Source organism: Helicoverpa armigera, chromosome 28 (assembly GCF_030705265.1).
Source record: "Helicoverpa armigera isolate CAAS_96S chromosome 28, ASM3070526v1, whole genome shotgun sequence".
NCBI classification, from domain to species: Eukaryota; Metazoa; Arthropoda; class Insecta; order Lepidoptera; family Noctuidae; genus Helicoverpa; species Helicoverpa armigera.
The window spans coordinates 5017410-5043797 of NC_087147.1; the positions used below are offsets into that span (position 1 = coordinate 5017410).

Sequence of the window (26388 nt, forward strand, 5' to 3'; positions counted from 1 at the left end):
TACTATTCTGCAACACTCGTGTCCCGGTTACCGATAAAGTGTCAGTTATAATTTTTGCCGGAAATTACTGAGACCTACAAAACCAAGTTGTAGTTTGTCCATCAGAAATTCCTGTTATGCTATCATCAGTAACTGATGAAACTGGCCATAAATTTATTGCTTTTGTCCATATTTTATTGGATTTATTTTTCCACAGTTTTACTATTGCATGGTCCAATTTTCGAGGAAAGCAGCAGTTACTGATAAACGTTCCTAATAGGCTATAGACTTTATCGGTAATTGGTGAAACTCGCATATTTACCTAAAGATTTTCTGTTTTACATAGCTATTTATTCTCATAAATAAAATGATATGTTCTGCAGCGAGAACGTGAGCTAACTGAAGAAGAAGAATGGGACCAATTAAACGAGCGCCTGCGGATCCGTGAACAAGAACGACTCGAACGTGAACGGAAACAGGCCGAGGAAGATGCCAAGCGGTTGGAGGAACTTAGTGATGTATGTATTTATTGAGATTTTCATGGACTGTAAATATTTTATTCAGGGGCTGAATTTGGACTGTTGATTTCTCCGAGTCTGAAAAAAGAAAAAAAATATATTTATTAATATTATTTGTGCATGCGCATTCTGCCTACTTTTTTTTATTGTTAGCTATGAAATTACTAACCTTTATATATACATAGAGTTTCTTATTGTTTCTGTGGTTTAAATAGGAAAATAAAATAATTTAATCTAGGGTTAGGACTACGTTTTAGAAGCTCATTTCCTCGAAACTACTCTGAAATTTTTATACATAGGCCGCAATGGCGTACGATTATTATTTGTATAGGTCACTTATCAGATATTTACCTACACACATTATATGCGTCTATGTATATCAGTATTAAATTAACGCGATCAGCCGTCCTACGATTCATAAAATTCTTATTTTCCTCTTTTATCATTGTTAGTACAAATCAATCAATCTATACTTATATTCTAAGACTAAATAGTTCAAAAATTCTATCAACGATAGCTTACCCGGGTGCGCGAAGGAAGCTACAGAGAATACATATAATTAAAATGTATTGTATAAATTGCAAACAGGACCCAGTCAGGCTGAATCGTTTGAAGCGCAAGCATGAAAAGAAGGCTCGGTGGAGTAACTTCTACAGGGCTGTGGAAGTCACTAACGAAGTACTTACACTGCCTGAGGTATGTTGCTCCTCTAGTCTCACTTCTAAATAACATAAATATACATATAAAACCCTCTGGGAAAGGCTAGGCCGATTATGTATTTAACTATACCATTTATTGTATGCCAGTGCGCAGATAACATACACAATGGGAGGTTTACTTTTTGAGAATTATTATTGTTAAGCAGGTTTTTAATGTCAGTCAGAATAATTTCATTTTTAAATAATATAGAAGGTCCCGTTGCTACAGTTGTCCAAAATGTGTCTTCAATTGGCCCAGTAATCTTTTAGGAACTGTTAGAGGAAAAATTATAGGACACCGACGATTTTATCAAAAACATCGTGGAAGGGAAAGTCGAAGGAAAGAGGGGAAGGGGTCGTCCAAGGTATAGCTACATCAAGCAAATTAAAGAGAAGGTGAATGTTGTGGCGTAGAAGGAAGTACAGGAGTTGGCGCTAGATAGGCGTAAATGGAAGGAGCTGCACCGACAAGAGCTGGGCTCTTAAATTGAAGAAGAAAATAAATATCTTAGGGTCTAAGTTAAAACGAATTGATAGATCACTTGGTAGGTTCGTTCAGATAACTACTAATCTAATTTATTTGTCTCAAAACGGTTCATGGTTTTCAATGTGAATTAGAAACGTAATCAAAAATTATATAGTTTATTTTTTTTTGACAGGAGGCCCATTCCAATAAAGAGAGGAAAGAGTCAACTGAAATTAAAGTACCAGAGCCTGAAATTGATGAAAACAAAATAACTCTGTCTTGGTGTAAGTATGATTATTGTTAATATGTGTAATTTAATCTCTCATAAGATGGGAATGTTTTTATCGTATTGACTAAAATAATTTAAACTAAGTAAGCCTTATACAATGGTGTTGGATTACACATAAGTAAAATATTAACAAACTTTTTATCGTATAAGGAACGCAAACCTCATCATCACAGTAGCCACATAATTCTGCTTTTATTTTTGATGGGATACCATGAAATGACTCCTCTCGCTGTGGGTTTGCGTCAGACTCTCACTGACTAAAACCCATCATGGTTCTGAATTCCTTTATTTACCAGGGCCGCGGTAACTCTCTAGAACAATCCCGCAGTCATTTCTGCTATCAATTTACAACATTATAACATTGTGAATATAATTGTGCAGACGACAGTGACCTGAACCAGTACATGGAAGTCCCAGATTTGAACAGCGTGGTGCCGCTGAGCGAGGGTGCCTTTGCCCACGCGTGGGCCGGCGCCCGCGCCTCACACGGCGTCAATGCAGGACGAGTATGCTATGAGGTAAATATCATTTTAAATTACAGTAGAATGCCGATTATCCAAATTAATTAGGACGGGAGCAGACTGTTAATAAAGAAAAACGATCAGTCACACATGAAAAATACTTTCATGAAGTTTAAACAAACACAGTTCTATAATACTGTATATTAATTTTTTGATTGTTTGTTGTTAAATGGTAGTGAGATTTTAATTAAAAAATCAATGTGAAGTAAAAATTGCAAGCAGTGTTGGTCGACGCACGTTACGCTAACACTGCAAATTAAATTAAAGCCAATCCTAATTGGCAAATAAAATGTTTACCACCACAAACAATCTTGATCCAGTTAAAAAAAATAGATTTCATTAGTGTCTCAGAATCAAAGTATTTCATCATCCCAAGTTTATTGAACATCAAACCTTAAAAAAATACCTATTTATCTTTTAACAAAATATAACGCAACTTCTATCTGTTTGCAGGTGCGAGTCGGCACAGTGGCAACCACAACTGAAAGTGCTGAGAAGGAGCCTGTTGGCTCTGGACTCAGGATAGGATGGTCCACTGATGACTCGTCTTTGCATCTTGGTAAGTTTGAAGTTTTTCTAAAGAAAATCAAAAAGCATTTATTAATAGATTGAATAAATATAACTTTTCAAACATCATAATTACATAAGTCCCCATAACGCATGTAAAGGTACGTTGGATATAAATATAAGGCAAAAGTAGCCTTGTCTCAATGATCCAACGAAAACTAAGATTTTTTTGTATTGAGTCCATTTATGTATTGAAAAAACATTCGCTTAAAAATGATGCTGTTTTTATGTAAATACATTATTAGATATTTGATGTACATGTAAAGATATAAGGAACAAGTTTTTCTGGAGAATCTGGTAACAGGCACTTTTATCACAATAAAAAAATATATTTTCTTGAAAGTATTATATTTATTTGCAGGTGAGGGTGAGCTGAGCTGGGGCTACGAGAGCTCGGGCCGCGCCGTCACCAACTCCGAGTTCAAGGAGTACGGCAAACAGCTCAGCGAGAAGGATGTGGTTGGCGCTTACTTGGTTAGTCACCATACTTTTGAATACAGTAGTTTGCAACTGGTCAAATTACAGGACCCTAGAATAAGCATGGCTTGGCAATTTCTTTAGTGACACTCACATAGTACATCAGGTGTGAAGGCACAACACCTGGCTTAATTTCATTAAAATATCATCCCCGCTGCCTACATCCCCCCTACCTACTTACCTACCAAGTGAATTTGCCAAACTATGCTTTGAAGATGTATAAATGACATCTTGAGCATTATATATTTGAAGGCGTCAAGATCCGACATCGTTAAATAAAACAAAGGGGTTCTCAAACAATAGGCTAGTTTCCTAAAAAATAATAATTAGTCCGTCTTGTAGATTGTCCAAAATAAAGCGATACGTATTTTTTCTTTTTTAAATTGGATCAGAACTTGTTAAGATATAGCGTGTTAAAGTTGAGTGTGACGTCACAAAGTGCTACAATTTTCAGGACACTGTGACGTAAAAGGCCCCCACTCCTAATTTTTGAAGCGTATTATCTTTGTCATTTTATGTTTAATTTAAAAAAGAAAAAATACGTATCCAATATTTTTTGATTATCTAAAAAGCGGACTAAATATTATTTCATTATTTCGACCCTGGACACTACCGTATCACTTGGTTTATTCCAATTAACACAGTATTTGTGTGAGGTGTGCACTCGGCAGCGGTCGGCGAACGAATGACCCGAGTCGTGCGCGTGCGCCGCTTTATATAAGCTCCACCGGTGACAGATCGACGGTGGCGCCGTCATATTTATATTTATTTGTTCACAGGACCTGGAATCGAATCCATGCAAGATTTCCTACACGTTAAACGGCGTAGAACTGGGTACAGCCTACGAGTTTGACAAGTCAGTTCTCGACGGCAAAGCGCTGTTCCCGCATATACTCACCAAGAATATGTGCTATAAAGTCAACTTTGGTTATGATAAGTAAGTTCTTAGTTGTTTAAAATGAAGGTTTTAATAACCTATCTGTTTGTTGATTTGTTTTCTAGAAATTTTATTTTGAATATCACCCCATACAAGTCAATGACAGATAGGTTATTAAAATCTGCCGTATTATGTTATGGCCATACTCAACTTTCATATCATGTTGCATACCGCAAGCAAAAAGTTAGCTCTCACTATCATGATCTAACATTTACTTACACTTTATAAGGGTTACCTATTTTATTTACTCATCACAAAACGACTGTCGAATCTTGGCACTATTAATCTTCTAAATCAGAATAGCATATAATAAGCCTCTTTTTATCCATGTGCATGAAATATTTCCTTCGGAACGCGGGTGAACCCGCGAGACTAAGCTAGTAGTTAATATAATCAGAAGTAGCTGATAACACCAATTCACGGACAAGCACGCAATTTAAACGTACACGTGCGTCAAACTTACGGACGCACTATGACGTCACTTATACAAAGTTGTATTTTATTGCTCATCGACAAGTATTGTACAAGCATTACTGAACAAAAACGCCATTGGTGTCCAAGATATACTTAAAAAGTCCATACATACAAATACATAGAAAAGCTGTGTTGGTAATAATAATAAGTATTTATTCAAGAAAAAAATTGCTGTATACTTACGCTGTATACATTTTAAGAAAACAAATTAACATATTAATGTAATAGTATACTCTATCTTTTAAACTAGGACAAGCCTGTATGTTAAAAGACAGTTACTTGCATAATGTAGAATCGAACCCACACACTCATACTTGAAAGGCTGGTGCTTTTCCCATTAGGCTACGACTTATATTTTAGTACTCATCGACAAGTACTGTGAATCTATTTTTGTATAGGAAAGCCATTGGTGTCAATGCTCTATTTAGAAAGTCCATTGAAACTTAGAAAAGGTACATTACTTCTTGCTTGTCGTGGGATCGAACCCACGCACTCATATTTGAAAGGTTGGTGCTTTACCATCTAGGCCACCACGACTTATTTTAGTACATACTCATTGACAAGTACAGTGAATCTATTTCTGTACAAAAACGCCATTGTTGTCCTAGATACACTTGAAAGTAAAACGTAGAAAAATTACATTGCTACTTGCTTGATGTAGATACTTGAGAGGTTGGTGCTTTTCCCACTAGGTCATACGTACATACTCATTGACAAGTACCGTGAATCTATTTCTGTATAGGAACGCTAATTTGAGCACTATTTTGAGTTCCCTGGTGACGTAGCGGGCATTCCCATTACTTACACTTCGGGAAGCCGGGTTCGATCCCCGCGAACAGATAACATTATTTGCAAGTTGTTTGTGAATAATTTGCATATATTTGTTTGTATTATCCTGCATAGATCAACTGGCAGTACTTTGTGTATTGTGAGTTTCATCCGCAGGTATAGTTTGTTCCGTATTAATACTTGTTGATCCTGTGACCAATGAGATTGCAAGCGGAAATACATTTTTCAATTAATGAAGTAGTTGATTAAATAAACCAAGGGTTTTTAAGTATAAAAAAGGATTTTTATCTGAACTTGGATACTTTGATGTTTTACACGTTTTATTCGGTTAGATCTTGTATTGTAACAAGGAAGTGTAATTTATAGAATTATTAGCCAACGCCAGCGGTTGCATCTGCTTCCAGAGAAAACTATTTCCTGCACTTGGATAAAAAGTAGTCCTATGTATTATTCTGATGTATAAGCTATATTACTGCCAAGTTTCATGAAAACTTTCTCATTTAAAGTATTAGTGTAATACACCCAATGTTTCTTGGGCATCTTTTGCCCCAAATAAATAAAATAAAATAAGATAAAATCAGATTTTAAATCTCTCAAGTTCAAACAACTTACTCTAGCATTAATAATAATAATTAAGAATTTACAAAAGTCAATTACAATCTTCAGATACAACATGTTAACGAAAACGAAACTCGTTCGCAAACGAGTAGAGATCCCGGTAGAACAAGTGTTAGAAGAGAAGAGAGCTATAGAAGCTGAACTGCAGCGGCAGAAGGAAGAGGCCGCGCAGAAGGAAAAGGAGAGAAGGGAGAGAGAGAAGAAGGAGAGAGAGGAACGACAGAGGAAGAAGAGAGAGGTAAGTGTTGCTTACAAAAAAAAAATGGTTTAAGGCCCAAGTTTATCTAATCGGCCGTTTGTCTGAAACAACTATTTAGATACTTTAATTAAAGGTGAATAAGGTAATTCACAGTGAACAGTTTGTTTTAAGAAATCTGACGTTTATCTTATTGGTCAACTTGGGCCTAAATCGTTTTATGTTAGATGCTGTGATGGATTTTCTACGGTTTTCAGGAAAATATAATAGGTTCACTTTCACTACTAAGTTTGAATTATACATCGAAAGATTTGCAAGCCAAAAAAATACTATAAGAATCCGATTGAGTTTGCTACCGCGATTTATGCGGTTAAAATATTGAAATATATGATTATTTCTACCTATTTAAATAAAATGCATGTTTATGTTTTTCTTTAAAAAATAGTGTTACAACAAAGCGCGGATGCATTCCTTGAACACTTGTTCTCAATAGAAAATACTGAAGCGATTTGTTTTTGACGCAAAGAAATTGTTTTAGTTAAATTCATCGCTCGTTCAAAGACATACCAACAACCTTTTTAGATTTTGAAAATAAGGGATTAAATACCATCATAATAGCCGAAAATCGATCTCAGTGGCGTGCACTTGGAGAGGCCTATGTCCAGCAGTGGACTGCGATAGGCTGATGATGAAATACCATCTAGCATGAAGTCGATAGATGCGCAATTGTTTTCACATTTAAAGTATTTAAATATTATAGCCGTCTATTGTTTCTTTTTACATTGGTTTTATTATTATAAATGACGATATTTAATGCATATTCTGTATATGTTTGCGCCCCTGGATAGACTTGGATCTGTATAAAATACTTCCGTGTTACGTTATTTCGAGATTGTCAATTTTTTGTTTGGAAATCATCAAATGACTTCTTCCGCTGTGGATGCAGCGTGAGGGAGTGTCAGACTCTTACTAACTGAAAACTGACGACGAACTGACTTAGATTATCCGACTTTTGAAACTTTGGTGTTTTTATAAAGAGTAGATATTTAGTGAACTGTGCAGTAGTGTCAGATTTGAGCCTGCGATTGGTTGTGTGTGCAGTGTTTAACTGTGAAGGAAAACATGGAAAATGTTACTGAAGAAATGAGCTCGAACTTGGAAGAAACCGACGGATCAGATTCTGAAGAGTCTTCTTCGTCTTCGAGTAGCCTTTCGGGATCTTCGTATGAATTTGACTACGGTAGCAGCGGAACTCTGTAAGTTCAACTTTATTTATATTGTTGGTATATTTTATACAATTTCGCATTGCTCTATGAATATATCAGAACAGAATAGAGAGGATTAATATATATTTTTTTCTTCTAAATAAATAATTAAAAATATTCACACTACTCCCTCACACTTGCAGTAAAACTATTGCGAATAACAAGGGAATGGTATTAGCATCCAAATTCTTGTAAGGCACGGGTACTCAGCTGAATCCGGTTAGACTGGAAGCCGACCCCAACATAGTTGGGAACAAGGCTCGGAGGTTGATGGTATTAGCATCCAAATATACTCTGCTACAGTACCTACATAATCTGATGCTTGGCAAATTGCTATATCCACCGTTCACATAATCAAGGAATAAATAAAATAGATAAATAATCACCCTTTATTTAATACATATAAAATATCATCCAACTTGATAACTTTCAAAGATACAAATGTCTCATTTAGAATGTTTATTTCTAGCGATTCTTCAGAGTGGGCAATTGAAGAAGAATCTGAGTCTGAGTCTGAATCTGATTCTTCAGCTGAAGAACTGGAAGTTAACAACTGGAACGACGAACCTCCGAGCACACATCGCCCTCCTGTGTTCACCTCCCGAGAAGAAATTCTAGTTGACGACACCAAAACCACCCAATTCGATTTCTTCAAATTATTCTTCACAGATGCTTTTCTAGAGCAAATTGTCGAAGCCACAAATGCCTACGCTATAGAACTACAGGCTAAAGCCAGCCCTCACGATACTATACGCGAATGGATACCTCTAACTGTTGAAAACTTGAAAACATTTTTGAGCATTCTGTTCCACATGGGATTTATAAGAATTACCAGTTTCTCAGAATATTGGACAAGCAATGCTTTCTTTAATACATTTCCCAGCAAGTTTATGTCCAAAGATGTTTTCACAATGATATTCAAATGTCTGCGTTTTGACTGTAATGATTTAGACACCTTGATAGAGTATTTTAATACCAGAATGTCAGAACTGTATAATCCCGGTGAGGTTCTGATAATTGACGAGTATGGCAGTATAAGTAAAGAAGGGAAACGATTCAGGTTGTTCAATAGTGGAGTAAAAGTTTATATGCTGGCAGCATCGAATGGCCTTGCTCTTAAAGTTAACGTACATCATCATACCTTGGACGAAAGTGAGGATGAAGAAAAAGACCACATGCTAAATGTCGTGGAAAAACTCTTCGAAAATTATGGAAATAAAGGGCACCATGTATACATATGTGATGATTATATTAGTGTACCACTATCAGAGTTCTTTCTGCAAAATGGCACGAATGCTACTGGTATGATAAAAGCCAAACGCAAAGGAAACCCGAAACTGTGTGCCACGAAATTACAGAAAAATGACATCATCCGTGGTTACAGCCCCGATGGTGTTTGCGTTTGTAAGTGGCGTGATAAATACGGACAAAATGTTTGCACTATCAGTACCGCTCACTCTCCAAATCTTGTTACTTTCACCGACAAAAAAGGCCGTCAGTACATTATGCCAGATATGCTCATCCAATATAATAAAAACATTAGTGGTATCGAAAAGCTGCTGCCTATGTTAGACTGCTATTCTTGCGAGTACATAGCCATGCGTTGGAACAAAAAAGTGGGCATTCACATCTTACAAATTATGCTGCAGAATGCCTACTATTTGTACCGGATAAAATTGAATAAAAAAGTTACTTTGGCTTCCTTTAAAATTGAAGTTATAAAAATGTTACTGCCATTATCTCCCCAAGAATTAAATTTAATATAGATAAGCTTGACGTCCATTTACCTGTCGCCTTGCCTAGGACAAAAACTGGCAAGTTATTGAAAGCAAAAATTGTGAACAGTGTTGGGTTAGCCAAAAAAAGAGTAGATACTGCTTTATACTATCCTCTATGTGAAAAATCAACCAGGATTCTGCTTTTAATGTGTTCGGGCCTTCCATAATTGTTAGACTTTAGATAACTTTATAATATTTTTTTCTTTATTTTGTTTTATTAATGTTCTATTGGTTTAAAACCTTGTTAACCAGTTAGACTGACAACCAGTTTTATCAAGTGGATTGCTTGGGTTGACGAGGTCAGACAGGCAGTCGCTGCTTGTAAAATACTGGTAAAAAGCTTTATCCAGTTAGACTGCAAGCCGACCCCAACATAGTTAGGGAAAGGCTAGGTAGATAAGATGATGTTAGAAAACCTTGTGATATTTTGTGATTTTGTAAGAGATAAAAGTTAAGGGTAAAATAAGTGTCAGTTAGGTTAGTGTATGATTGTTCCATTTTAATGTAAAACTAACATTCAACGTTAATTTTAGAAGACTGGTTAATATAGGTTTAAGTTTTGTATTACTACATTTTCATGCTGTGTAGGTAGGTAATAAGTAAGATACTTCGATTACGTATGTCTTAGTTATTTTTAAGTTTTCTATTGATCTCTGTCACTGCAAATAAGACTTTTACAGATTAAAACTGCATTGTAAAATGTTAAATTGCTGATGCCTAAATAAAGAGACTGATTTGTAATTTGTAGTTTTATTTTAATCTAGTCTAGGGAAGCATGTTCCGCCATAGATCGCATCGCCAGGTTCTATAGAGTTATCCTAAATAAGAAACTAGACTATACAGAATAAAACAACGATAGAAGTGCGGTGCACTCGTAATTTCTATTTGGTGTGATGATATTTGGCTTGCGAATCTTACGACTTGTATTTGAACTAGGCAGTGAATTAGGGATAATATTCAAAATATAGAAAAGGTTAAAAGCGGCTTGTTGACGCTCCCCCGAAGGGCTGGTTATTTCCTTAGACAAAGGACAAGTATTACCATTCAATGTGGCAATTCAGTGGCAAGTATCCAGTAATCCAGTGGCAATGCTGTCAACCTCTTGGGCAGGCTCCCAGTTGACAGCGATGAGAAGGAATTTATAGACTCATTTTAGTGCCCAAATTGTTTTTAGTTTTGTTGGAGTTTAATTGTTTACGTAAATATGTTAAAGGATGATGGGTAAAATTGGCCGGTATATCCAATAAAAACCATTCGCATATCAAATGATAGCTTAGACCCTAAGCTTCATTTTTTGTTATGGGCACAACCTTGTAAACCGCCGGAGAACGAAGATATGACACTTGATAGCATAGGACAGCCCATAGACTTGAACCACTTCATTGCATATGGGAGGGATGTTTAAGTGCATTATTATTGTCAATCATTGTCAAAACGAGTCACAGAAGGTGTCTGTGCCCATATTTTCCAAGTTTATTGAAAAAAAAATATTATTTAGCAGGTAGTATTCACAACGTTATGGTGTACGTATTCCGCCGTTCTGGTGGTTCTAACCGGCATAACCAATAAAAACCATTCGCATATCAAATGATAGCTTATACCCTAAGCTTCATTTTTTGTTATGGGCACAACCTTGTAAACCACCGGAGAACGAAGATATGACACTTGATAGCATAGGACAGCCCATGGCATTTGTGCCCGACTGTACTTATTTCCGGTCGATTCTTGACATGAACTGTTTTATTTCAGTAACTGTAGGGTATAAGCAATAATCTAATATACATAAGAACTTTATTGGTTATCAGGCCAGGGTTCATATAAAATTGCCCATCATCCTTTATTAATCTATCCTATAGGAGCGTGAGAAACAAGACCGCGAACGCAAGGAGAAGGAAGAAGCTGAGAGAAAGGAAAGGGGTGAAGATCAGCCTGAGACTGAAGGTGGAGACCAAGACATGAGGAGTGAGAAGGAACCAGCTCCCGAAGCTGGTGAGGCAGCCGAGACTGCTGAAGAAAATGCTGACAAACCTGATGAGCCCAAGGTAAGGACCTTTACCAAGTTTGTGTTGATATGAACAAAGCTATGCTCCATTTGAGTAGGCACTTTTAGGGTCAATTCCCACTGAAAGAGCAGCGGCCGGCAGCGGCCGTAATTGCAAGGGATTGAGCGCGAGCGCGGCGCCGCACCGCGCCGCGCTCTTACATTTTCCGTGCTCTTACGGCCGCTGCCGGCCGCTGCTCTTTCAGTGGGAATTGACCCTTAAGGATAATTAATCTTCATATGACTTGTAAAGCACTGGTACTCAGCTACATCCAGTTAGACTAGAACCCGCCCCCAATATAGTTTGGAAAAAGGCGCGGAGGATGATGACATGACTTTTTATTTAAAAACTCAACTTAAAAGTGAAATGCGGTTAAAAATCAATGAAAATACAAGTCAAAGTTAAAGAAACAAAAATAATAATTATCTACTCATTGAATTATGATTTTAAGCAGTAGTTCAGTCATGTAAACGTTATATCAAGATTGCTTACTAAATCGCGAACTTGTGGAAATAACTACTATATCCTGTAAAGTATTTGACAATTCATATCACTGGTTTGATATGAATATACTGAGCAGGTATATCAATATTCCGTATTTACTCTCGTATATTATGTAATCTATGAGATCGCAAGCGGAATTACATTTTTATTCCATCGACAAATCAGTCAGAAACGCTTTATTTAGGTGCTACACTTAAACTTGAAAATCATTGCATCACTTCTTAGCAAAGGCCAGGTATTATCGAGCTTTTCTAAGTTCATTTATCTATTTTCTTTGAATATGTTTGCCGGGTCCATTGAACAATCTGCCGGCCACCAAGCCATCTCCTTACCAAACGAATTGCACTTTATCCACTTAACAAGTCATTGGATGTAAAACTTTTGATATAAGCAATATATTCAAAGGTATTCCGAAAGATATGTGGAAAATGGATGGATTTATGGAAGGATTTATGGAAGCGAGCTAGAGAGCCCTCAGCCCAGCAGTGGACATTATAAGCTAGCAATAATAATAATACTCATCCCTATTTGTTTTTTACTGTCCTATATTATTTTTCTTAATGTTCTATCCTATATTGTACAGGAGAACGGTGACAAAGTGGAAGAGCAAGAACCAGAGCAACCGGCCGAGGTTAAACCTGAGCCGATGGAGACGGAGACCAGCGACGCTGCTGCTCCTGAAAACCCTGAAAATGACGTTAAGGAGGAGCAGGAACCAGGTTAGTTTCATAGCTCACTAGCTGTTTTTCTCTGAAACCCCTAAGTAGCTTATCGTTTACCTCGATAAATGGGCTATCTAACTCTGAAACAATTTTTCTAAATGGGTGGGTAGGTTTTAAGTCGGTAGTTCCTCAGATGAGCGCATTCAAACAGTCTACCTTAATTCTTATTTACGAAGGGTAGACAAAATGCAATAAGCCCAAGCAAAGGTGGTTGTCCTTAGCTCTATATCCATTGATATTTATTGATAGCTAAGAAAGTTGAAATTCCCATTCCATATTGTTACAAGACAATTTCAGCATATCATGATTCATCATAGATATGCCTGCAGAAATATGGTAAGCAGATATAAAAAAGTGGGTTCTTTCAAAGAATTCATTTGTGAATCAAATATAACTGTCTGTATATTTATCATTTTTCTATGTATGTATGTGTGTATAATTAGTATTATTTCCCACAGAGGGTGAACTCGCAGAGGTGACAGAAGAACAAGTCCTGCAAGGCCATGTGCTCGACAAGAGAATCAAATTCGTTATTCGGTAAGTACAAATTAGTACATCTTTGGATAAAAAGTATCCTATAAGTTATTACCTTCAAAAAAGAGGGATATATCTCTCAATCCCGACTTGCTAGTGCAACTTTATCTCCTAGACTTCGATTACGTATCAAATATTCTATAAGGAATTATATATTCCAACTTTGCACCAAAAAGAATATAATAATTTGTAAACCAGTGAAATCGTTTTGAAAGTAAATAAAAGACTATCCTGTAAAGAACTTTTAACTCATAACTCAATTTGTGTTGTGAGTATACTGAGCAGGTATATCAATATTCCGTATTTACTCTCGTATATTATGTAATCTATGAGATCGCAAGCGGAATTACATTTCATTCATAGTATAAATATTTAAAATTACTTAAGAATCGGTTGCCCGCGGTTTTACCCACGTTCCGTCCAAAATGTTTGCCATAGATTTTTTTAAAAAATTGGTTCAGTTTTTGAGTTTTACAATTCCAACTAAACAAAAATACAGATTTTGAAGGCTGGAAGCTGGAAGGAAGGCTCGGGAGATCATGAAACAAAACAAACAGATTTTTGCTCTCTATAATATTTATATTAGTATACCTAAATAACAGCTGATGTTAATTTCCCAATGTTTTTGCTACAGATACACGGCGGAAGAAGAACTTGACGGCACGGAAGTAGATCTGGTGCCGGGCTACGTGTTCATTAACCAAGCTGACCTCGTCGACGGTCCCGCCCGACCCAACCGCATTGCTGACTGTGAGGTAAAGAAGCAACATGCTTTATTTGATTAGATATTGTTGTATACAAATACGCATACGGATGGTGTAAATCTTCACACAGCCAGATACAAAATTAAATTACAGAAGCTATTTACAGACCATTAGTCGAAATGTTCATAGTTTACTAAACAAAAGAAAGGGTCCACTGCTGCTTATAGTAAAAAAATATATTATTAGCAATATACACGAAGATAATTAGTTGCTTCGAATCTTTACTAGAATTTTTCAAAACAGACCTTAAAATTGTTTTATCAAGCGTGTTCAAGCAAACAAACAGACAACAGATTCTTCAGCTTTGTTATATTCATATAGATTATTGTCTATTGGAAGCCGACTCCAAAATAGTTGGGCGAAGGCTCGGCAGATGGTGATAAGATTATTTTCTATTTTATCTACTATAATAATATCTCCGTTGTTGTCCCCAGGCGATCCTCATGGTGGGCATGCCGGGCTCGGGCAAGACGTACTGGGCCAAGCAGCACGCGGCGGCTCATCCCGAGCGTCGCTACAACATCCTCTCCACAGGGGCTCTCTTCGACCGCATGAAGGTACGCTACATACCCTGTCTTATTGCCACACTCTACACGGATATACACAACAGATATACTTACTACAAAACACCCTGTATAGTGTCCTTCAAAAAAATCCTGTATATCCCTTGCAATGTCTTCTATATCTCCCTTACTACACCCTCTATAATGACCTTTCAACGTGTATAACGCCTTTACACTTTGATATGTAACTGTCTTTCCACACCCTCGATAATGATCCTAAAACGACCCCTAAAAAATACACTTTATTTCACGTTAATATGTATTAGTCTCTCTAATTATCCTATTTACCCCAGTCCATCCACATTACACAATATTTTTCCAAACGTTGTTTTATTGCATCGCGAAATTTGAAAAACCGTCTTTGAGTTATTGCGATATTTTATCTCAGATTTTGCTCGTTTTACAACTTTTTTATTTGTTTTTACTATCTTTAAGTTAAGCGTCCACGATCCTTCGAGTATTTTATAAGAAAATAGTCAAATAAATAATTAAGGTGATGATCATCACATAAGTTATGCTTTCTGACCACCGTTTTTATTCACAGAGAGGTAAGTATAGGAGGACAAAGTAAGTTATTTCTAAGCATTATAATTCTTCTCGCGAGTAGCCTTTAGCTAATAATTTTATTTCATGTCTAGCTATATCGCCCAAAGTATGACAGTTTGTATGAAATTGTGTCACATTTTGTATGAAAGGCGTATGAATATAACGAATGGGAAATTGAAACACGAATATCGCAGTACCTCAAAGTATCTAAGTTCTAGAAAATTATTTATATATTTTTATGGACATACACAAACATTATGTTACACCACACGACACGAAACTCCACATGAACTAATAAATGATTCCTTTCCAGCGATGTTGTGAGGTATGAGCAAAAGAAAGACCAGCTCAACTGTAAACATTGATAACTAATGTTCGTCTGTATTTTCAACAGGGTTCAATATGAGCAACATTTATAAACAAAACATTTTAACAAACCATGTCATTGACCTTTAGCGGTCAGCATAGCAGTGTAGTTAATATGATACCAGTGGATCGGCGACTGAAGAGGACGTACGTATACGAGTCCCGAGTCACCAAGGAGACTCCCTGGTATCACAATAACCTATTTACTTAGCGTAAGCGCAGCTCTGCCTCGCTCCCGTACTGTATCGTGTGTCGTCGTCAGGTGGACTGTAAGCCCTTCCGCGCCAGCTACGAGGCCCGCTGGGACGCTATGGTGTCCAAGTGCGCTAAATGCGTGCTTAAGTTGTTGGAAATCGCCAAGGGACGCAAACGGAATTTTATCCTCGACCAGGTGAGCCTCACTCCAATTTTATACTAAACTCCCATCACTTGGCAGCCACACTTAATTCAGGAACAATTGAGATCGAACACGATTCCCCGCGATACCGTCCGAGCCCCTTTCTTTGTTCATTGTACTACACGGAACCTTTATGTGTGCCAAATTATATAGCGCCTATCTAGCTTCGTAAGCCATCTATATATCTCCGCATCCTCATAAGGTACGTGCTATGTATAAGGTAGTGTACATGTTGACGTGACCGCTTCCGCGAGCCGCTCAGGTAAGTGCCGCGGGAGCGGTGCACGTGGGCGGTCACGCGATACCGCGAATGGGATCTCTATTGAGCTTGTTCTAGGTGAACTGCCACAAAACGTTTACGTACAAAGCCACCGCTGGATATCCGCCACTGTCTATAATGAGAATGTTTTGCTCCACATCATAATCTCCGCTGGACTCGACGACGGCGACCGACGTAATTCGCGACCGCGGTTTCGATATCGCATTGGGTAAAAACAGACGAATGTATATCCGTCGGCCCAGAGGCGCAAGTTGAGGGAATTCGACGGGTACCGGCGGGTCGCGGTCGTGATCGTGACCGACGACGAGACGTACCGCGACCGGCAGAAACGGCGCGAGGAGGCCGACGGCAAGGAAGTGCCCGACGGGGCCATTGTGGACATGAAAGGTTGGTTCCGCCTCTCCCGCACCGCCTCGCGCCTGCTCCTGCCTCCGCTCACACCGCTCTCTGTCTCTAGCCAACTTCTCGCTGCCCGAGAAGTGCTCGTGGCTAGACGAGGTGCTGTACCCCGAGCTGGACGCCGAACAAGCCAAGCTCATCGTGGAGGGCTTCCACAAGGAGGCCAAGGCCGCTGGAGTGGTGAGGGAACGCGAGCGACGCGACAGGTCCGCCACCCGCGACGCGCCGCCGCCCAAGCGACACCGCTCCGGCGACAAGCGACATCCCAGGGACGATAGACGCAGGGACTTCACGCGAGGAGACAGCAGGGGTGAGTACATAGCTTTAGTAATGATGATGTCATCCTAGCTAATTGTCGGCATTTTTCATGTAAAGAGATCAGCCAGCTAGGCAGAACATTGTGCAGAAGCATTTGCGCTGACACAGGTGCACTCACTATTCCTTTATTCTCATAGCCCGATGGGACGGAAACACGAGAACACCGGAGACATAGTTTGAATACTCGTTATGTAGTTTTAACTAGTTGGGATGTAAATAGAGAATGGTATTCTCATTATATTCGTCCACAGCACACTAAGAAGACGATTTGACCATAAGAGAGGCCTATATCCCCTGAAGATATTTGTTACAATAAAAATTTAATTATAATAATTCCAGAATAAAAATGATGTTTGTTACAAAAAGTACAGGAAGTTTCAAAAACTTCTTAACTCTTTAATAAGTCGCGTGAAAAAAGAAAATGTTTGTTGGTTAAAATCGCAGGAAACAGCAAAGATATTTATTTATGGTTAGTGAGTAAAAAATGCGCGGCAGCCGTGCAAGCCAATGTTTGACCAGAGTCGACGATCATTTTTATTCCAGTATTTAGCCTATATAGCATACAGCTGGAGCACGCAGTTTTTGGGGATTTGTCGCTATTTGACTTTTATTTGACACTAGCCGTTTTCCCACGGTTTCACCTGCCTCCCGTGGGAGCTATTGCCCACACCGGGATAAAATATAGCCTATGTTAAGCGCACATAATATAGCTTTCTAATGGTGAAAGAATATTTTAAATCGGTCCAGTAGTTTTTGAGTTCATCCATTCCAACCAAACAAACAAATAAACAAAGTTTTCCTCTTTATAATATCAGTCTAAATGACCTTCACTAGATATATAAATACATGTGACGTATTATACAGAAGACCGTTGGGGCGGCAGCAGCGGCAGCGGCGGCAGCAGATGGGGCGGCAGCACGCGAGGGTCCCGCTGGGGCCCGCGCGACTCGCGCCCGCCCGCACCCCCGCCAGCGCGCTTCGACCGGCCCTGGCCGCAGGGCCCGCCGCCACCTAACAGATACGAGTAAGTAATGTAATTGCGAGCCGATTGTCTCAACGGCTGTTCTTATTTAAGGAGTTCAGCCAGTTGCGCAAATCATATTAAAGTGAACAAGCAAGAACATATTATAGTGAACAAGCATTTATGCAGACACAGGTGTATTCTCTTTTCCTTCACTTACATAGCCCGATAAGTATATCTTAGACACCAATGATTGTGTTTCGGACAGCACGTTAAACTGTAGGTCTCGGCTGTCATTGAACATCCTTGGCAGTCGTTACGGGTAGTCAGAAGCCAGTAAGTCTGACACCAGTCTAACCAAGGAGTATCGGGTTGCCCGGGTAACTGGGTTGAGGAGGTCAGATAGGCAGTCGCTTGACGCATGACGACTTTACATATGTTTTTCAGAGTTTAATTTATATTATTCTGTCGTAGCAATGACTTCAACCGCGCGGGCGGCGGTCGTGGTCGTGGCGGTTCCGGGCGGCCGGACCGCGGCGGGCGCGGCGGGGCGCCGGCGGGCGGCGGCGGCGACAGGTTCTCTCGCGACCGACACCACCGACCTAATGATAGGCCTGATAAGCGACACCATCAACCTGGTATGTTTATATGAATATAAGAAATAATATATGGATACTTTGAAAATTTCATTTAGATGCAAATGTGTACGTATGGTTTATATTGTCATTGTGTGTATGAGAGGAGGCCTGGGACCAACTGTGGTAATTCCCTCCGATCAGGGGCAGAAATTACTAGATTTTTATCCAGGTACGAGAGTAGAGTGTGCTTCCTCCTATCTCCTATTATTGTATATGCTGTGCCCAACAAGGTCCATAATTGTGACATAAATTACCTGTATAACAACAACATAACTTTAAACATTGTGGTAAGCATTAAAGTATTAGGTATTGAGTATAGATAGAGTGCGCTTGAAGCTTCGAGAAACAACAAGTTAATATGTATTTAAAATGAAGAAAATATATATTTCATAAATATTCTGTATGAAATATATATTTTCTTCGTTGGCATGACTCATATATCATATAAGGGGGATTTTTCAATCGCCAAATAACTTACTGATATGTTTGTGGGTAAATGGTGCAGAAATAAGAAGACGTGAGGTTTCGATGGATACTAATTTATTACTGCCGTGCGCAATGACACCTTCACACAATGCGGTGCTACACATGAGTGAGCGAGATGCACATACACATCATTCCTCCACACTAATTTTGAAATCTGTAGACAGAATACTTAGTATTACAATTTATCAATTAATAACATAAACTTATAATTAACTTATAATCTACTTATAAAATACTGAGTAATCTACCTTCTTCCTAACTCGCTGAGAACGTGCACGTGATAATTGCGGAGATGAATCCTGTGGCCCGGCCGAGGCTTGAGGAGCCTGGGCGTCTGGCATACAACTGACAGATTGGCGTACACCTTCTCGAGCTTCAGTACAAATTATATCGCTACCACTACTACTGCTTCCAGCAGCATTGCTAGAGCCTTCAACGCTAGTAATAGTAACCGGCGCTGCCACCGTTTCTTCCACCGGTTCCTCTAAAACTACACCAGTTGTGCTAACTGAATCCGACTCACTAATTAATTCGGATGTTGTTGGACTAAACTGAACTGTTGAAGTCGGTGAACTAGGAACAGGTGGAACCCCTGAAGGCATCGGTTCATCACAATCAATTGATCTTGCTATACCTTTATTTTTACACTTTAACAGCTGATCAAGATGCCTAATACAAGATACACTTTGATCATCAACCACCACTTCATACATTCTTTTCCCTATCACTTTACTTATTACTCCTAATTTCCAAGCTTCTTTTCTACCACTGTACCACCGGACCCATACCCTGTCACCAATCACAAAGGCTCTGCTACCACATTCATTCTCCTTCGACATTTTTTTATGCGATTGATTTTCTTTTGGAAGTATTAAATCAAGCCGTGATCTCAGCTTCCGACCAAACATTAATTCTGCGGGCGAGTGTCCAGTAGTGCAGTGCTCTGTATTCCTATATTCAAATAAATAGCCTATCAATTTTTCACGTAACACATGTTGTGCAGAGTTTTCACTTAATATTATTTTCAACATCTTTTTACAAGTTCTTACTGAATTCTCCGCTTGACCGTTGCTACATGGATGGTAAATTGGAGTCGTGATGTATTTAATGCCATTATTGGAACAGAACAAATTAAATTCCTTTGAATTTATCTTGGGATCGTTATCTGAAACTAAAGTACAAGGTAAACCAAACACAGAAAAACATTGTTTCAGTTTTCTTATCAAAGATTGGCTAGTAGTATCATTTTGCATGTAAATACATTCTAACCATTTAGAGTATGCGTCAATCACTACTAGATACGTCTGTTGACGTATAGACAGATAGTCAATGTGGATGCGTTCCCACGGCGCCGCTGGACTCGGCCACGGCGCGGGCGCAGCTCGCGGCGGCGCAGGCCGCACGCTCGCGCAGACGTCGCATGCGCCGATACACCTCTCAATATCCTCGTCTATACCGGGCCACCACATCCTACTACGCGCATTACATTTCATTTTTACTATGCCTAAATGCGTGCTGTGCAGTTCGCGCAACATTCTTTCTCGCAGTGCCACTGGAATTACCACCTTATGACCCCGCATTAAAATACCATTTTCGTATTGCAAATCCATACGACATAAAAAGAAGGGACGAATAGATTCGCAAACAATCTTACGCGGCCAACCTACATTTGTATATTTAATGACGGTTTGAATAGTTTTATCACTACAAGTTGCCTTCTTTAAATCCATTAACAAAACAGCTGGGTCGGTCACGTCTAAGAAATTCAGTGACAAATATGCATCATATTCGCTATCTCCCTTGCACGCAGTATCCGCCACAGGTGCACGGGAAAAATAATCAGCGACTAAGTTATTATCACTTGATATATACTGAACCGTATAGTTGTATGCAGAAAGGATAATAGCGTATCTTTGTAACCGTAATGCTGTAGTTATCGATATACCCGTTTTATTATTAAATATTGATACTAGGGGCCGGTGGTCGGTCTTAAGAATAAATGGCTCGCTTCTTCCGTAAAGGTATTGATGGAAGTGTTTGACACCAAAAATGATCGCTGTCGCTTCTTTTTGTATTTGACTATAATTGCGTTCGCTTACCGAAAGCGACCGCGAGGCATACGCTAATGGTCGTTCGCCGCCATCGCTGCCCCGTTGAGATAGGACAGCCCCGAGTCCATGCGGCCCGGCATCTACTGATAGCACTAGCTGCGCGCTCGGCTCGAAATGCGCCAGCACGCGCTCAGAGGCGAGCTCAGCGCACACGCGACGCACCGCGCGGCGCTGGCGCGCTCCCCACTCCCACCGCGCGCCACTGCGCAGCAACTCGTGGAGCGGGCTCATAATGCTCGATGCATTAGGAATAAAAGCCCTGTAGTAGTTGACTACTCCTAGGAACCTCTTTACTTCCGTAATATTTGTCGGTTCCGGCGCATTTAATATTGCCTTAACTTTATCGCGGTTAGTACGTAATCCGTTCTTATCGATAATGTACCCTAAGTACGTTACATTATCCTTAAAAAACTCGCATTTGTCTTTCTGAAGGCGCAACCCCGCTTCATTTAACCTGCTTAGAACCTGTGCTAATCTCGTTATATGAAGTGCTTTTGTTGGCGCAGTCAAACAAATATCGTCTAACCATATACTAACTCCTTCGATACCCAACAATAAAACTTCCATTGCTTTTTGGAACAGGGCAGGAGCATTCGCAAGACCGTAAACTAGACGTGTATATTTAAATAATCCTTTAGGTGTGTTAATAGTAGTCAACTCCTGAGAATCTTCCGAGAGACAAAATTGATTATATGCATTTTTTAAATCTATTTTCGAATAATGTTCTCCCCCACCAAGCTTAGCAAACACTTCTTCAATCCTTGGTAGCGGGTACTTATCTATTATAAGGTCCTTATTAAGTGTGACTGAAAAATCACCTGCTATCTTAACCGTGTTATTATCCTTTAAAACCGGTACTATAGGTGTTGCATAACGTGAATTACTTACCGGAACTAGTATACCCAAACTGACTAATCTATCTAATTCTAATTCTACCTTGTCTTTTAAGGCGAACGGTATCGGTCGGGCCTTAAAGAATTTTGGTACTGAATTTTCCTTTAATCGTAGGTGCACTTTAAATTTATTAAAACAACCAAGTTCATCTTTCCATAAGCTAGGAAACTGTTCCAATAATGCATTAACATCGTGATCCTGACTTATTTTATAAATGTTTGTTAAAATTAAACCGAAAGTGGACATGAAATCGCGCCCAAGTAGGGGAGGGCCATTCGAGTCTACTACAAATATCTTAATTTCTTTCCTTTGTGCTTTATATTCGACAATAGGCTGGAAATACCCCAACGGCGAGATTTTATGTCCGTTATATAAACACATTTTAATCGTACAGTCAGTTAAGTTATAATGCGCAAACAGTTCTGAGTACATTCTATTTGATATGACAGAAACTCCAGACCCAGAATCTAACTCCATGGTTACATTTTTATCACCTACTTTAATGTCTAAACACAACGGTTTGTCTGTTACATACCTTATGTTAAAATTATGGCATTCCTTACAGGTACCGTCTGATTCACTATCACTATCATCGCTTCCAATATTATTAACGCGAACACGGTTGGTTTGGTTTTTTTTATTACACACTTTCTTTAAATGCCCTTCTTTTCCACATTTTTGACACTTATAATTTTTGTAACGACACACATCCTTATCGTGACCTTTTAAACCGCATATAGCACAACGGCCAGCTTCACGACTTGCATCTCGTGTCCCCGCACGAGCGCCGCCTGCGCCGCTGCCACCGCCGCCGCGACGTGAACCGCCCTTGTATATTTTGTTCACCGGTTCTTCTTTTATGGTAGTGTCATCTGTGGACAACACCTTCCTGGCTTCTCTAGCGCATTCCGCTCGCTCAGCTATCTCCAACGCTTTGTTAAATTCCAACGTGGAAGCATTCTGCTCAAATAGCTTATCACGCTCGGGCCCCGCTCCTAAGCCCAGGACAAAACGATCCGTCAGGTTTGTGTCCAAAGCGGATCCGAAGTTACAGTAGCTCGCCAATCCTCGCAGTCGTGCAGCCCAATCGCCCAATGACTCGCCTGAGCTCCTCTTAGCTCCATAAAATTTGGCCTTGTCCGAAAATGAACATTGCTTCTGTTTGAAGTGAGTATCGAGCAGTTCCACCAGCTTCTTATAGTCCAGCGCCTCCAACTCGACAGGATAAGCCAAATTACGCACCAAACGATATGAGTCATCGGATAAATGTGTAATCAAGATTGCACTTTTATTCTCTTCCTTGACTTCGTTAACCTTCAAAAATTGGGTCAACCGCCCTTTGAAAATAGACCACTCGCCGGATTTATAATCAAACGTCGATAAATTACCCAAAAATGACTTCGCCATTTTTTATTTTTGTGTGTGGGTAAAATCGTCCTCGTCGCCAATGATATGTTTGTGGGTAAATGGTGCAGAAATAAGAAGACGTGAGGTTTCGATGGATACTAATTTATTACTGCCGTGCGCAATGACACCTTCACGCAATGCGGTGCTACACATGAGTGAGCGAGATGCACATACACATCACTTACCTAATGAACTTTTGACAGATTTTGCATAGAAAATATGTAAAACCGCTATATTTATTGTTCAGATAGAAGTTTACTGCTGATTGAAAAATCGGCCCTGAAACATCTTCTTACAAAGCAACACAACACTGAGCGAGTTCACAAGGGCCACTTACTGTGTAGTTTCTAAGGATTAGTTGTTGTTTTGTACTGTGTTATATAGTTAAGATATAGTTAGGAATTATTAATTGTAAGTAAGTATTATGTCGCATTAGATTTAAGTCTGTAAAGGCATAGTAACTTTGAGATGAATAAATAAAACACTATATACCGCGAACGCGGATATATAAATGTTTGAAAATTACTATTTATTTAGATTATATTAGATGAATTAAATGATATATTTTGTCCTAGGCGGCGGCAACAATGTGGGTGGTGCTGGATCATGGCAGCGCGGCGGGCAGATGGGCAACCGCGGCGCCATGCAGCCCGCGCGCCCGGGGCAGCCGCCGCATGCCAGGAATGCGCAGCCCAACCAGAAGGTACATGCGTATTACATACATACTGTTGAAAAAAAATATTGACGTAGTTAGAAAAGTCGTGGTGGCCTAATGGGTAAAAACCAACCTATTTAATGTGAGGGCATGGATTCGATTCCAAGTCAGGCAAGTACCAATGCAACTTTTCTAAGTCTGTATGTACATTCTAAGTATATCTCGGAAACCAATGACTGTGTTTCTGATGGCATATTAAATTGTAAGTCCCGGCTGTCTGTGAACATATTCGGCTGGCGTTACGGGTAGTCAGAAGCAAATAAATCTGACAACCAGTCTTACCAAGGGTATTGGGTTGCCTGGGTTACTGGGCTGAGGAGGTCAGATAGGCAGTCGCTCTTTATAAAACACTGGAACTGAGCTACATCCGGTTAAACTGTAAGCCGACCCCAACATAGTTGGGAAAAGAAGCTCGAAGGATGATTATGCTGCAAAAAAAAATGTCTGTGTCTTTTGAGGAAAGTTATTTGGTCATTATCTGCATGATACTGCCAAAATTTCAAAACAAAATGCAATTAATAAACTAGTACAGATCACAGGATCTAGATTTAATCAACACATCTATGGCTCATAAAAGAAGACATTATGACTTGATAAAACAAGTATGAAGTTGCGCGTTCTATGTCTAATGGTGTCTGTTCTGTGAGCCTTCAAATGGCAAGCATCTAAAAATCTAAATCGATAGTTATCCATAAAAAAGTAGTCATATTTATGTCAATCTTGGTGGACAGAGACCATCGCAAGACTCCTTCATAGAAAAGCAACTAAAAATATATTCAGGGGCCCGATTCTTCACTTGTGAGTGAAAATTATTACATCAGGCTATAACAATACATTTGTTTCCAGGATGGACCAAATCAAAACCAGAATCAGAACCAACAGAATCAACAAGGATGGAACCAGTGGGCCGGCGGATGGGGAGGATGGGGCAACTGGAATCAAAATCAAGGTAAATTTTATCATTTACTCTACGAAATCATGACGTTATTGCGGTATTTAATAGAATAGTACACATTTACTTCCAAAACTAGTCGACTTCACGTGTCCAAATTTTGTAATAATTACATAGCCTATATAATTTTGTATTTTGTCTGCTTCAAAAATTCGAAGAGCACTTTCAATCGGTTGAAGATCCAAGAGGTCTGATAAAATGATATCCTGTTACAAGATCGAAATCAACTTTATAATACAATTGCTGGAAACCATCGTTTACTTTCTGTGCATATTTCTGGTCACCAACACGAATGCCCTGTGCGGTCAGGACAATTCCCCTCAGCTTTGGGGTGGCCTTTGCCCGGCAGTGGACTTTTTTGGCTGTGACGTTGACAACGATGAAGAGATCTGAACGATGGCAATCATTCTGTGATGATTGGCATAACAAGTAGTAGTATTTTTACGCTTCTTTTTTCCCAATGTTATTATTCTCTTTCCCCTCTCAGGTTGGGGCAACTGGGGTAACTGGGGCAATTGGAACCCTCAGCAGCAGCAGCAACAACAGCAACAGCAGCAGGGAGCTCAAGCCGGCGGCACCCAGGCCGGCGGCAAACCCGGCCAGCAGCAGTGGCCCGCCAACTACACCGCGCAGCAGTGGTACCAGTGGCAGCAGTGGCAGCAGCAGCAGGCCGGCTGGCCCGGGGTATGTCATGCTATACACTTGTACACAGCAGCAGTGGCCCGCCAACTACACCGCGCAGCAGTGGTACCAGTGGCAGCAGTGGCAGCAGCAGCAGGCCGGCTGGCCCGGGGTATGTCATACTATACACTTGTACACAGCAGCAGTGGCCTGCCCACTACACCGCGCAGCAGTGGTACCAGTGGCAGCAGTGGCAGCAGCAGCAGGCCGGCTGGCCCGGGGTATGTCATACTATACACTTGTACACAGCAGCAGTGGCCTGCCCACTACACCGCGCAGCAGTGGTACCAGTGGCAGCAGTGGCAGCAGCAGCAGGCCGGCTGGCCCGGGGTATGTCATGCTATACACTTGTACACAGCAGCAGTGGCCTGCCCACTACACCGCGCAGCAGTGGCAGCAGTGGCAGCAGCAGCAGGCCGGCTGGCCCGGGGTATGTCATGCTATACACTTGTACACAGCAGCAGTGGCCTGCCCACTACACCGCGCAGCAGTGGCAGCAGTGGCAGCAGCAGCAGGCCGGCTGGCCCGGGGTATGT

The 26388-nt window shown here is 39.9% G+C and overlaps 2 protein-coding genes across 4 annotated transcripts in view; one reads left to right on the forward strand and one right to left on the reverse strand.

The window, feature by feature from the left end:
• The window catches only part of LOC110371426 (heterogeneous nuclear ribonucleoprotein U-like protein 1), a 31954-nt gene that overhangs the window by 4571 nt on the left and 995 nt on the right, over nucleotides 1-26388 (forward strand). The window contains exons 6-26 of one of the 3 annotated variants that reach the window (XM_064042459.1): nucleotides 363-497; nucleotides 1086-1193; nucleotides 1855-1945; nucleotides 2332-2468; nucleotides 2925-3030; nucleotides 3400-3512; nucleotides 4295-4452; nucleotides 6382-6571; nucleotides 11429-11614; nucleotides 12702-12837; nucleotides 13299-13377; nucleotides 14009-14129; nucleotides 14573-14695; nucleotides 15876-16004; nucleotides 16509-16677; nucleotides 16748-16999; nucleotides 17872-18031; nucleotides 18443-18606; nucleotides 24080-24207; nucleotides 25066-25168; nucleotides 25659-25855. In XM_064042459.1, coding sequence (XP_063898529.1) covers nucleotides 363-497; nucleotides 1086-1193; nucleotides 1855-1945; nucleotides 2332-2468; nucleotides 2925-3030; nucleotides 3400-3512; nucleotides 4295-4452; nucleotides 6382-6571; nucleotides 11429-11614; nucleotides 12702-12837; nucleotides 13299-13377; nucleotides 14009-14129; nucleotides 14573-14695; nucleotides 15876-16004; nucleotides 16509-16677; nucleotides 16748-16999; nucleotides 17872-18031; nucleotides 18443-18606; nucleotides 24080-24207; nucleotides 25066-25168; nucleotides 25659-25855 — 2985 coding nt within the window. Of the gene's footprint in view, nucleotides 1-362; nucleotides 498-1085; nucleotides 1194-1854; nucleotides 1946-2331; nucleotides 2469-2924; nucleotides 3031-3399; nucleotides 3513-4294; nucleotides 4453-6381; nucleotides 6572-7630; nucleotides 7786-8263; nucleotides 9576-11428; nucleotides 11615-12701; nucleotides 12838-13298; nucleotides 13378-14008; nucleotides 14130-14572; nucleotides 14696-15875; nucleotides 16005-16508; nucleotides 16678-16747; nucleotides 17000-17871; nucleotides 18032-18442; nucleotides 18607-24079; nucleotides 24208-25065; nucleotides 25169-25658; nucleotides 25856-26388 lie in introns of those variants that run through there. The other 2 variants (XM_064042460.1, XM_049851593.2) reach the window with 2 other exon arrangements.
• On the reverse strand, nucleotides 19130-23675 carry LOC135119046 (uncharacterized protein K02A2.6-like). Its single transcript, XM_064042458.1, has one exon. The coding sequence runs from the start codon at nucleotides 23502-23504 to the stop codon at nucleotides 19314-19316; it is 4191 nt and encodes a 1396-aa protein (XP_063898528.1). The 5' UTR covers nucleotides 23505-23675; the 3' UTR covers nucleotides 19130-19313.

Bases quoted from the DNA above. Each gene is read 5' to 3' on its own strand.
- LOC135119046 (XM_064042458.1), bottom strand. From the start codon at position 23,504: ATGGCGAAGTCATTTTTGGGTAATTTATCGACGTTTGATTATAAATCC.